The following is a 13207-nucleotide window of genomic DNA, read 5'->3' on the forward strand; positions in this document are numbered from 1 at the left end:
GATCACAAAGTCACCATACTTTACTTCAATTTTCTTGTAGTATTAAAAATTTGGATTGTTTATGTGTGAATCGTAACGTATGATGAGTATGTAATGCTCTGCACCTGGCGTGATTGCTAAAAAGACTGATACTACTTTCCACTGAAAATAAGTGAAATCTGACTGAGTCTCGAGGGCAGAGTTCTTATCTAGATTTTCGACCAATCAGATTTGCCATAAATAAACAAGTTAACTAGAAATGAATCCTATATTAATTCCAGGATTAATTTCAAATCCATGGTTTGCGAAAAGACCAAAACAAAATGACACGAGTCTCAACCCGGCCGGCTTCATAATCATGATAATCATATTATTATCATCATTCATTGTCACTTTATATCTCTTCGCTGTGCGATCTCCTAAATAATGGAAAATGAATAACTTAACTTTTCAAGTGTACGAGGCAAATCTCTTCGAGGAATCTTTTAATAAAGGTAATTATTAATAATAATCATTGGAGTCGATTTATAAAATTAAAAAAAAATTGTTTATTTTGTTTATAAGAAAACATTTGTTGACAGGACTATATTTGATACATTTGTTCGCGATTTCGAAACACGTCGAATGACCTAATGCCGAACCTTCCATGACCTATAATATAGATTTATAAATTTTAAAAATATTATTAATAATAATTTTCTAATTAATTTATTAAATTTGTTCACGTTGAAACTTCTATGGTTGCACTCGCTAATTGCGTGCTTCTTTTCCAACCAGAAAAAAATTTTCTTGAACAAAAATAAATGTTTTTTTGGATATATAAAGTTTCAGGCATTTAGCCGACTGCCTAGGCAATTAGAGTGGTCCAAAAATGCATTCCAAAATTTCTGTTTCGAATTTCGATGCATATTTTTCGGAAATTTGTTATATCCACAGAAAAATAAATCCATTTTTATTTTTTTTTTTAATGATATCTGGAGGTCGCTGATTTTTTGTGTGTTTTTTTTTTTAATGCAAACTGTTTCTGATATATAAAATACTACTTTATACTGATAATTAGATGTTTAAAAAAATTGGTTTTAATAATTTATTATTGTTTTTAGCTATTTTCTCTTGAAACAGAGTTAGAAAGACACGATTTTTTCAAAAAATTTCGATTTCTTGTTCAATTTTTAATTAGTGTAAGGTTAAATTTGATTAATGTTAACAAGGATAATTGTTTAAACAATTTATTATTATTGTACGTAATATTTTTTTAGAATAATCCTAGAGAATTGCAGTTTTTTAAACATTTCACACTTTTTGTATAATTTCCAATTACAGTAAGGAGAATAATTAACTAAAGTTCACAACATTGTTTAAACAATTTATTATTGTTTACAGCCATTTTCTCTTAACACAGAGTTAAAAGGTCGCGGTTGTTTACAGAATTTTTCTCTTGTTTCTCTTTTCCATCAGATTGAGGTAAATAGTTAATTAAAGTTAACAAAATTAATTGTTTAAGCAATTTATTAGTATTCTTGATAACATTCTCCCTCAGAATAATGCTGTAAAATTGCAGTTTTTTTACATTTTACACTTTTTGTCAAATTCCCAAACAGAGTGAGGTAAATAGTCAATTAAAATTAGCAAAATTAATTGTTTAAGCAATTTTTTATTATTATTTTTAATAATATTCTCTCACAATAATGCTTCAAAAAATTGCAGTATTTTACATTTTCTACTTTATGTCTAATACTCAATTATCAATCAAAGTTAATCAAATTAATTGTTTGAACAATTAATTATTGTTATGGCCATTTTCTTTTAAATTAGAGTTCGAAAGTTGCGTTTTTTTAATGTCAATTTTTTGTACAATTTTCAAATTAAAATAAGGTTACATTTAATTAATATTGACAAGAATAATTGTTTAAACAATTTATTATTATTGATCACAATATTTTCTTAGAATAATCCTAGAAAATTGCAGTTTTTTCAAACATTTAACACATTTTATATAATTTCGAATTACAGTAAGGAAAATAATTAACTAAAGTTCACAACTTTGTTCAAACAATTTATTATTGTTTTTAGCAATTTTCTCTTAAAATAGAGTTGAAAAGTCGCGGTTGTTTAAAAAATTTTTGACTTTTTTCCAAATTTCAATCAGAGTGAGGTAAATAGTTAATTGAAGTAGACAAAATTAATTTTTAAAGCAATTTATTATTATTCTTAATAATATTCTCTCATAATAATGCAACAAAATTACAGATCTTTTTTTAGATTCCCCACTTTTTGTCCAATTCCCAATTAGAATGAGGTAAATAGTTTATTAAAGTTACCAAAATAAATTGTTTCAACAATTTATTATTATTCTTAATAATATTGTCTCAGAATAATGCGAGAAAATTGTGGTAAGACTGTGGTAGTATTTTTCATAATTCCTAGAATAATGCTAGACAATAGCAGTTTAAAAAAATTTTTTAACACTTTTTGTTTCATTTTTAATTAGAGTGACGTAAATAATTAATTAAAGTTAATACAATTAATCGTTTTAACAACTTATTATTGTTGTTAATAACATTCCATTTAAATAATGCTAGAAAGTTGCAGTTTTTTCTGAAATTTTCATCTATTTCTCTACTTTTTGCTTATCTTTTAAAATTTTTTTATTGTTTTGCTGTTTAAAAATATTTTATTTTGATTTTTTTAATGTTTATAACTATTTTCTCTTAGATAAATGCTAGGAAGTTTCGGTTTTTTATCAAATTTTAAACTTTTTGTCCACTTTTCACTCAGCGAGGTAATAATTAATGCAAGTTAACAATAATTCTTGTTTAATTTAAAATTGATTTAATGTTGCTGATAGTTTATAACATATGTTACAAATGCGAAAAATTATAAAAAATTCAAAAAAATAAATCAACGCTCTAATTTTTATTGTTCACAATTGAAGAATTTGCAATTGAATATCTATAAAATTTAATAAATCTCAATTGCAAATCTTCAAAAATGTGCGGCATTTAATTCTGGTTAATCTTTCAAAATTAGGAGTTTTTAATATTGAAATTTTACAACTAAAAATTATACCCACAACCTCCAAACCTTAAACCTAGTAACTCACAATCCCTGAATCCAAAACTCTAATCCAACCAACTTATATATTCTAAACCAACGAACTCAATCCCTAACATTATTAACTCCAATCCTATGAACTCCAAACCCTCAAACCCCAAACCAACGAATTGTAATTCCTTAATCCACCCACCTCATTCCTATAAACACCAAACCTTAAACCAAAAACATTAGGCTTTCAAAACCCAAACTCTGGATCCCCCCTCTTACATTTCTCAAACCCACAAACCCCAAACCCTAAGCCAACATCCCCCAAACCGTAATCCTACAAACTCACACATTACTACAAACCCTACACTACCAACCCACATACCCCAAAACCTGAACTCTAAACCCTCAAACTTTTAACCCCAAACCCTAAACCTCAATTCCTAAACTTACTATGGATTTTGGGGTATGTGGGTTAAGGGATATGTGGGCTTATAGGTTTTGGGGTTTGGGGATTGATGGGTTTTGGGGCTTATAGACTTTGAAGTTCAGAATTTGGGGATTTTATAGTTTTGAGATATGTGAGTTCATAGGCGTAGGTTTTGTCTTTATCGGATGGGGGTTTTAAGGGTATTTGGGTTTAGGGGTATGTGGGCTTTGGGTTTTATGGCTTTTGGGACTTATAGGTTTTGGGGTTCAGGAATTGGGGTTAAGGTTTTGGGGTTTAGGGTTTGAGGTGTGAAGTTTGGGTTTTGTGGGATTGCATTTTTTGGATTGGGGTGTTGGGTTTGGGTTCTGTCAGTGAGTGGGCTTTTGGTTTTGGGTAGGTTTTTATGTTCGTAAGTTTGAGTTTTTTAGGATTCAAATTAATGAATTTAGGTTTAGTGGGTTTGTAGTCCAGGCATTTTGGGTTCAAAGGGTTCTAGGGTTATGAACGCATGTGTACCTTTGGAGTGGGTGGTCCTGAGTAATTTAAAAAAAAATTGAGATCCATTGACAGGTGTGCGTTAGCGAGATTTTTGTCCATTTTTCCCCACTGTGCGCCGCTACCGGATTATTCAATTTAAAAAAAAGCATCTGATGCTAATCTTCTTTTTGCTTGCTTTTATTTTCAGGCGATTCACCTCTCGTTTCCCCTCTTCAGTCATCATACGCTGGCTCTACAAATTTCTCTAGCGTAGATGCAAGCGGATCTGCACCCGATTCGGACACATCCAATCTACGAAGGCTCATAGAGAATGATACCTTCTTGAAAAACGTGTCCAAAAATGATTCTGAAAATTTTCTGAACGTAGGATACTCCAGATTAAAGAATTCCCCAAACTGTAAGTCCAGTCCAAAACCTCAGACAATGGACACATCAACCGCTTCAAGTACAAATCATCAGTTTCTTGGTTTATCATATTGTCTAAATAAGCGTGGCTCCAAGAGTCCCGATTCCGGGTGTCTTCAATCTTTGATGACAAGTTTAGAAGAGGCGACTGATCCCAACAAGACCAATCCAAAAACAATTTCTGGCCTCCAATTGATGAGGCTAATCGAGACTACAAAATTTCAAGAAACTTTGATAAATCTCGGGAATGATTTGGTCAAGTCCTCAAAGGAAATTACCGTCAATCAGTTGGCTCAAGTTCTTGTCGAAATGTTACAGACTGATTCGAGTTGCTCAAATAGCTTCTTTAATTCAACAACGATTTTGAAGCTGAGTGAGAAAAAAATAGAGGACGAGTCCTCTCTCAGCGATTTGTATTTTGATTTTTCTCATTCTTCACCAACCATATCATCGAAAACACCAGAAAAGTCTTTCGAAGTGAAGACAGAAGAGGGTTCTAGTGGAGAAACCAGGAAGGAACAGACCAAGATTCCTCTGTTCGCCAATATTGAATCTAACAAGCAGAATCCAATTTTGCAGATCATTAAAAAAGAAATAGTTTCTCCCAAGAAAAACAAAAATCGCTTTTCCTCCAAAGTTTGGCAGTATCCTAGTTTCAAAAAAATTATCTTCAAACCGCAGAAGAAAAAATACGTCGCGTCTCCTCGCTTTAAGCAAAATGAATATAATGAAAAAGATATTGTAAATTCTACCACCGACAGCGAAGCACTTTTTTTGCATTTGGAGCAAAACCTTGTGCTTGAGGAGAAGGAATCTCAAAATAATCTGAGAAGGAGTGTGTTGATGGATAGCATCTTAAAAGAAGAATCTACAACTTCTGAGGATTTTAAATTGATCAAGGATAATCCAGAAATTACGTAAGTTTTTTTTCTGGAGTTTGACTCCCCCCCCTCCCACAATCGAATTAAAAATCTATAAACTTAGGGAACGAAGATAAAAATAAATTCTTTTGATTAAATAACGTCGAACCTTATTAAAATTTGGTTCAGAGCAAATGAATTAGAATTTGGTTCAGTTATTTGGTTAAAAGTAATCTTCTTTGTAGAAAATTCAACAGATTAGTAAAAAAATTAACTTTTTGATTTGAAAATTAAACACCTTAGACATCTTATTGTGTTGGTTTGAAAACTCAACTGTTCTGAAGAAAATTTAACATTGTGAATAGATATCTTTTTCTTCATTGTCTGAAAAATATTTTTTGGTTGAAAATATATGTATTTTGTTGAAAAATCATCTTTTTCATATAAAATTAATATTATTGGTTAAGAATTCACCTTTTCTCTTGAAAATTATACAATTTGGTTGACAGTATAATCAATTTGTTAAAAATGTATTACTTTTGGTTGAAGATTCATAATTTTAATTAGAGATTCACCTCTTTAGTTGAAAACTAAATTACTTTGTACAAAATTATTATTTCTTAAAGGGATCCTTATTTCTTTTAACTGAAAATTTGAGTTCTTCATTTTAATATTTTTGTTTCCAAATTCGACTGTTTGGTGAAAAATTAACTTTTTGGTTCAAAATGCAACAGTTTTGTAGAAAACTCAAGATTTTGGATAAAATATTTTTCCTTTATTGACTGAAAAAATCTTTCTTGGTTAAAAATTTGTCTTTTTTGTTGATAATTTACCTTTATTAGTTTAAAATTCATGTCTTTTGCTGAAAATCTGTCTTTTCGGTAGAAAATTAATCTTCTGGGTTCAAAATTAATCTTTTCGGTTGAAAAATCCACTGTTTGTGGGAAAATTAGCCTTTTTTTTAAATTGACCTTTTTGCAGAAAATTCAACATTTTGTATGAACATATTTTTCTTCATTTACCTAAATTTTTTTTTGTAAAAAATTCATGTATTTTGTTGAAAAATGGACTTTTTGTATAAAATTAATCTTTTTGGTTAAAAATTCACCTTTTCTCTGGAAAATTTTACAATTTGGTTAAGAATAGAATTACTTTGTTAAAAATTAATTTTTTTAAAGCGATAAGTTTTTTTTAACTAAATTTCTTTTTGTTTGAAAATTCCACTATTTTGATCGAAAATTAACTTTTTGTTTGAAAATTCAATTTTTTGTAGAAAATTCAACATTTTGGATGAACATCTTTTTCTTTCTTGACTGAAAAATCTATCTGTTTCGGTTGAAAGTATGATTATTTTTGTGAAAATTCATCTTTTTGTTTTAATTCAACTGTTTTCAATTTTATTTTTTAATCTGATTTGTTTGAAATATCAACTATAACATTTGTCGTTGACATTACATTTTTTTATTTTTTGGAGAATTCTATTTTAAATACGTCATTTTTTGTTGAAAATTGATCTTTTTTGTATGCAAACTTAAATATTTGGTTAAAAATTCATCTTTTTTGGTTGGGTTCAATTTGGTTAAAACATCAAGTATGAAATTGTTTGTTAAGAATTAATTTTTGTTGATTTTAGAAAATTAAACCGTATCATTAAAAGTTAAAATAATTTGTCACAAAATAATTTTTTGTGAGGAAAATATATCATTTCAGTCAAAAATTTCTTTTTTTTTCGTTAAAAACTGAACATTTTCGTATAAATTAATTTTTAAACGGAAAATTGACTATTCAATATTGGGTTTAAAATATATCATTTCTAGAAAAAAATTCAATTATTTGATTTGGAGTTTATCTTTTTTTTGTAGAAAATGTTCCTTCGTAATTGAAATTCAATTGTTAATTACTTTTCCTGTTAAAAATTCATTGCTTTTTTTGGATAAATAATTCGTTCAAAATTTAACTATTTAATCGAAAATAAACTTTTTTGTTAAAAATTGTTGAAAATTCGTCTTCCTGGTTTGAAAATTAAAAAATTATTTTGTAGAAAATTAATCTTTTTGGTTAAATTTAATTGTTTTGATTTCAAAATTAAAATATTTTGTGGTTGAAATATCAATTATTATATTTTTGTACAATTAATTTTCTCAGTTTGTAGATTCAAGTAATTAGTTGAAACTTCAGCAGCTCTGTTAAAAATATATTTTTTAGTCAACGATTCACCATTTTAGATGAAAATTCATTTTTTTGGTGGAAAATTGATCTATTTTATTTAAAACCCTTTTTTTGTCGATTCCAAAATTATTATTTTTTAATAAAAAATTTAAGTATTCCATTTTTTGTTAAAAATATATTTTATCTTAGATGAAACTTAAAAATTAAACTATTTTGTAGAAAATTCTTCTTTCTAACTCATTTGTATTAAATTGAAAATTATAATACATTTTTTGTTGACAATTAATTTTTTAGGTTGAAAACTCAAGCAGCTGATTGAAACTTTAAACGCTTTGTTAAAAATTCATTTTTTTATGTAGGTTCACCATTTCAGTTGAAAATTTATTTCTTTAGTGGAAAATTCATAAGTTTTGTTGAAATTTCTTTTTTTTTGTTCATAAATCATTTTTTTAATTTAAAATTTGTATATTACCTTTCTAGTTAAAAATTTATCTTTTTGAGGTGAAAATACAACTATTTTTTTGAAAATCAATTTTTTTAACTGAAAATCTGAGTATAATTTTTTGAAAATTTATTAGTTTGAAATTATTTTTTTTTTTGCAGCAAAAATAAAAAACTTCCTGAAAAGACATCACAATGTTCTGATAATAAGTCGGAGGAGAGGAGCAAGAAATCCGCAAGGCAGAGAATTAAGTCGGTTGAAAATATTTCTCATCGGGAGCAAAAAAATTTTGTGTCAAAAAATGCTTTTCCGTCAATCAAAAGAAAAAAGTTTTTGGGTCAAAAGAATAACTTTTCTTCGCCTAAACCGACAGTGAAGATCGGACTTACCTCTTCAACCAAATCGCCAATGTTAGCCAAAATTCAGCACTGGGGAAGAAAACATTGTTCTAATTGGAAGTCACCCAGAAAAAGTTCCAACAGCAACAAATCTATTGTTATCGATTCGAGTAGTCTTCGCCCAGTTTCACTAACAAGGCAACTTTTTTCCCCTGCCGCAAAAGCACAAGGTAAAATTTTTATTAATTATTTTGAATCTTTGACCACCGCACGACCATCACAATACCGCACGGCCACGACGCCACCATCGTCCACCGCACGACCAGCACCCCAAAACGCGCTCTATTAATTAATTTAATAAATATAAAAATAATTTATTTTTAATAACTTAGTTTCAAGACCCTAATTTAAGAATACTTCAATTTTCAACGAAGTTTTGAATTGTATAAAATAATTAAAATGTTAAGGTTTACAATCAAAAATTCTTTAGTTTTTAAATTTCATAAACTAAAGTATTTAAAGGGAAAAATATTAGCTTTTTTCAGATAAAAAAAAGGACCCTAAATTCATAAAAAGTTCAATTTATTTTGAACTTTATTTTTGAAAGTCAAATTGTTTTAAAAAGTGCTCATGATTAATGGAAAGTGGGTACAATTTTTAATACTTATTACTGAAATTTTAACAATTTGATGGCATTTGATTTGAAACTGCTCAATTTTGAGAATTCCAGTTTCAAGTTGAGGAATATTTAAGGAAACTACACTTAAATTTAAATTGTATTAGATTTAACAATTAAATATTTTAATAGATTCAAAAACAGTAATTTTAATTAGAAAAATAAAAAATATGTATATGAATAAAAAATTTCAAACTCAAATTTCAACAACAAAAATTTAAGTAAAAAATGTCATCAGTAACAATTTAAAAATAAAAATTGCCCTCTTATGATTCAAAGGAAAAAATATTTTTCCCTTCCAACTCAATAAAAATGTTAAAAATAAAGAATGCCCCTCTTCCAATTGAGAAAAAAATTGAAAAAAATTCCCTGCTTCTATTTTAAGAAAAATGTGAAATTAACAGCATTTTTTCCGGCAACTCATTCAAAATATTCAACAAAATGTTACAAATAAATTCCTGCTTCCAAATCAGAAAAAAATTATAAACCAAAAGTTCTTTTTTTCCAAGACTAAAAAAAATGTTAAAAAAACCAAAAGATCCCTTTCCCATTTCAAAAATAAACTGAAAATATCACGTTTCCAGAACATAAATAAAATATTCACAACAATGTCTTTTAATTGAATAAAAATGTTAAAAGTACAAAATTTTTCTCTTCCGATTAAGAAAATTATTTTAAAGAAAAAACTGCACCTTTCTATCTGAAGGAAAATTTGAAAATTAAAGAATTTTCTCTCGCAACTGATTTAAAATATTCAACAAAATGTTACAAATAAATAAATTCCCTCTTCCATATCAGAAAAAAATTATAAACCAAAAGTTTCTTTTTTCAACTCTAAAAAATATTAAAAATATAAAATGTCTATATTTCACTTCGGCAATAAATTGAAAAATCCCGGTTTTAGAACATAAATAAATTAAATAGAAAAATTTCTTTACTTTAAATTGAAAAAAATGTTTTAAATCAAAAATTTCTCTCAGCCAGTCCTGGAAAAATTGCAAATAAAAACTTCTCTCCTTCTATCTTAAGAAAAATGCGGAAATTTTCTCCTTGCAATTGATTGAAAATATACATCAAAATCTTAAGAATGAATAAATTGAATAAAAATGTTAAAAGTGAAAAGTTTCTCTCTTCCGATTAAGAAAAAAATTTTAATGAAAAAATTACACGTTTCTATCTGAAGGAAAATTTGAAAATTACAGAATTTTCTCTCGCAACTCATTCAAAATATTCAACAAAATGTTACAAATAAATAAATTCCCTCTTCCCAATCAGGAAAAAATTATAAACAAAACGTTCCTTTTTTCCAACACTAAAAAAAATGTTTGAAAATACAAAATGTCTCCATCCCATTCTAGAAATAAATTGAAAATAGCCCATTTCCAGAAGAGAAATAAAATGAATTCAAAAATGTCTCTAAATTGAATAAAAATGTTGAGCATAAAAAATTTCCTAATTCCTATTCAGCAAAAAATTGAAAAAATTGCACCTTTCTATCTGAAGAAAAATATGAAAATTACAGAATTGTTCCTCGTAACTCATCTCAAATATTTAACAAACTGTTAAAAATAAATAAATTCCATCTTTCAAATCAGGGAAAAAATTATAAACTTAACGTTCCTTTTTTCGAATGCTAAAAAAATTTTTTAAAATACAAAATGTCCCCATCCCATTCTAGAAATAAATTAAAAATATCCCGTTTCCAGAAAATAAATACAAAAATGTCTTTATATTGAACAAAAATGTTAAAAGTGAAAAATTTCTTAATTCCGATTCAGAAAAAAATTGAAAATAAAAAATTCCTGCTTATTATATGAAGAAAAGTGTCAAAATAACGACTGAGACACTCCTCTAATTCAATAAAACTAATTATCATAACGTAAAAAATTAAGAAACTTTTTACCTCAATTAAAAAAAAACAACTAAATATTAAAATTTCCCATTGATGAATAAAAATTTTGAATAAAAAAATTTCCCTCTTCCAATTCATAAATAAATTAAATACAAAAATATCTTCCCATAAAATTGAGTTAAATGAAAATTAAATAAAAAATGTACAGATTATTTTTATTTAAATATAAGATTTTATCCAAGTAGGAATTAGAAGAAAATAAATTAATTAATAAGTAATTTTGGAAAAATATTAATTGGCTATCAGTCAAAGAACGTTTATTTGATATAAAGAAATTTATTTAGTTTACATTAATTGGTTCCTGTAAAAAAATTTTGTGAATTTGAAATGAATTTTTCATTTTTAAGTTATTTTTGGCTAAATAAAAAAATTATAATAATGAAACGGTATCTTTAATTTTTTTTAATATATATTTTTCGAAATTCTCAAATTGCAAATTCGCCAAATTTCAATTCTTAGTAGGTATAATTTAATCAAGATTTTTCAATTTAAATCTTACAGCCGGAATTTCAAAAAATATCATTTAAATTTACAGAATTTTCATTGGAAATTTTCAAGATAAACTCTTTAGTTTTAGATATTTACAATTCCAATTTCTACAATTTCCAAGAGTTACAATTGAAAATTCTTAAATTTTGAAAATATTAAATTAAAAATTCGTCAGTTTTCAAGATTTTACATTTTAAAGATATGGCATTTTTATTTTTTTGATATATATGTATTTTAATTTGAAAAAAGTAGTAGGATTTATTTTAAAGATCGAAAATCATGAATTTTCAATTCTAAATCTTTTATACTGTCGAAATTTCAAATGTAAATCTTAAGAATTAAACAGAATTAATTTTATGAATTAATACATACATAATTTTTAATTGTAAATTAAATAAGGTGCAATAAAAATTCTTAAATTTAAAAAAAATTAAATTAAATATAATTCAATTTTAAAACCAAAAAATTATAAATGATTCAATTTTCAAGATTTATATTATTAAGTAATTTTGAATGTTTTTTTTTATGCAGTTTCATTTTAAATACTAACAGTGGAGAATTCTTCAATTTCGATGATTTCGGAAATGAAAAGTCAAGACTTTTCAATTATAAATCTTTAATTTTCAAGACTTAGATTCTGAAGTTTTGTAATTTTGAATGTTTTTTTTAATACTTTCCTTCAATTTAAAAAATTTATAAATGTAAATTCTTCAAGAATTTATTTTAAAGATAAAAAATCATGATTTTTGAATTCTAAATTTTCCACATTGAAGACACTTGAAATAACAGTTATAAAAACTACAAAATTTTTAATTAAGACTTGCATAATTTTATTGTATATTTAAAGTTGAAATTTCTTGAAGATCATTCAATTTTCAAGATTTATATTTTAAACTGATGTAATTTGGAATGTTTTTTTTTTTAATATGAAATGACATTTTAACGATTTGCAACGTAAAATTCTTCCATTTTTAAGATTGACAATTGAAGATTTATTAATTTGTAATATTTACAATTAAAATGATGCATTTTTTACAGCTTTTTGAATATCTATTTCAGTTTTGAAGATTTACAGTTAAAAATTCTTCAATTTTTAAGTTTTCAAATGAAGACTCATCAATATTTAATTTTCATATAATAATATATTCAATTACTTAACTCTCATTTCAAAATAAGTTTAAACTGCAAGTATTGAATCATTTGTGATTATTGATTTTTAAATTGTTTATGTTGTCAATATTTCGAAATAAAAATTCAGAGTCTTGAATGCGCGTTTCGTGCATAAATTTGTTAGTTTATAATAATTTTTTGCTTGTCAATTTATTAACTGAATCTTAATTTTTGCAGGATTTCCACGAGGCATCCCACCAATTAAAATAACAGAATCTTCGAAAGTAAGTTTGCATAGCACTCCGAAGGATCTGAATCATGAGAAAATTTCCCAATCAAAATCTGCAAAAAATAACTCGCCAAAGAAACCCTGGAGGTGATATTTTTTAAAAAAATATTTTATTCTTTTCCTTAATTAAAAATCCATAAACTTTTACTATCTTTGATAACATAATCGGTAATTTAAATAATGGAAAGAGGCAGCTAAAATCTCGAATTATATCTATGAAGCATTGAAAATGTTTATGCTCGTTATGTTAATGTGTTAATTATTTATTGTTAATTTCTACGAATTTTTAAGGAAAAATCAAAGCGTCCTTGAGAAAAATGGTTTATTTTACAATTTTCATATGGAGTTTTGTAAAAATTTTGTTTTCAAAGTTACAATTTTTATTCAATCTTAAAATTCAAGAACTGATTCTATTTTCTAAAACACTTTTTACAATCTGTTTTGGTTGGATTAAAATTTTTTTTTTCAAAATTATGGCCATTATTGTTCTAAACCAAATTTTTCTAAATACTTTCATTTTAATAAAAGCCCTAATTATTTTGAAAATTATTTAAAAAAATATTATTAA

General features: G+C 26.0%; 1 protein-coding gene across 1 annotated transcript; it reads left to right on the forward strand.

The window, feature by feature from the left end:
- Positions 1-313: 313 nt before the first annotated feature.
- LOC117172084 lies at positions 314-12982 on the forward strand. The gene is made up of 4 exons (XM_033359841.1): positions 314-473; positions 4137-5271; positions 7987-8393; positions 12588-12982. Exons 1-4 carry the CDS (start codon positions 413-415, stop codon positions 12728-12730), a joined length of 1746 nt encoding a protein of 581 aa, XP_033215732.1. The 5' UTR covers positions 314-412; the 3' UTR covers positions 12731-12982.
- Positions 12983-13207: the final 225 nt, after the last annotated feature.

Source organism: Belonocnema kinseyi, chromosome 4 (assembly GCF_010883055.1).
Source record: "Belonocnema kinseyi isolate 2016_QV_RU_SX_M_011 chromosome 4, B_treatae_v1, whole genome shotgun sequence".
NCBI classification, from domain to species: domain Eukaryota; kingdom Metazoa; phylum Arthropoda; class Insecta; order Hymenoptera; family Cynipidae; genus Belonocnema; species Belonocnema kinseyi.

Coding starts and splice junctions, on each gene's coding strand:
- LOC117172084 (XM_033359841.1), top strand. CDS start 413: ATGAATAACTTAACTTTTCAAGTGTACGAGGCAAATCTCTTCGAGGAA. Junction 474..4,136: donor CGAGGAATCTTTTAATAAAG/GTAATTATTAAT, acceptor TTTTATTTTCAG/GCGATTCACCTCTCGTTTCC. Junction 5,272..7,986: donor AAGGATAATCCAGAAATTAC/GTAAGTTTTTTT, acceptor TTTTTTTTGCAG/CAAAAATAAAAAACTTCCTG.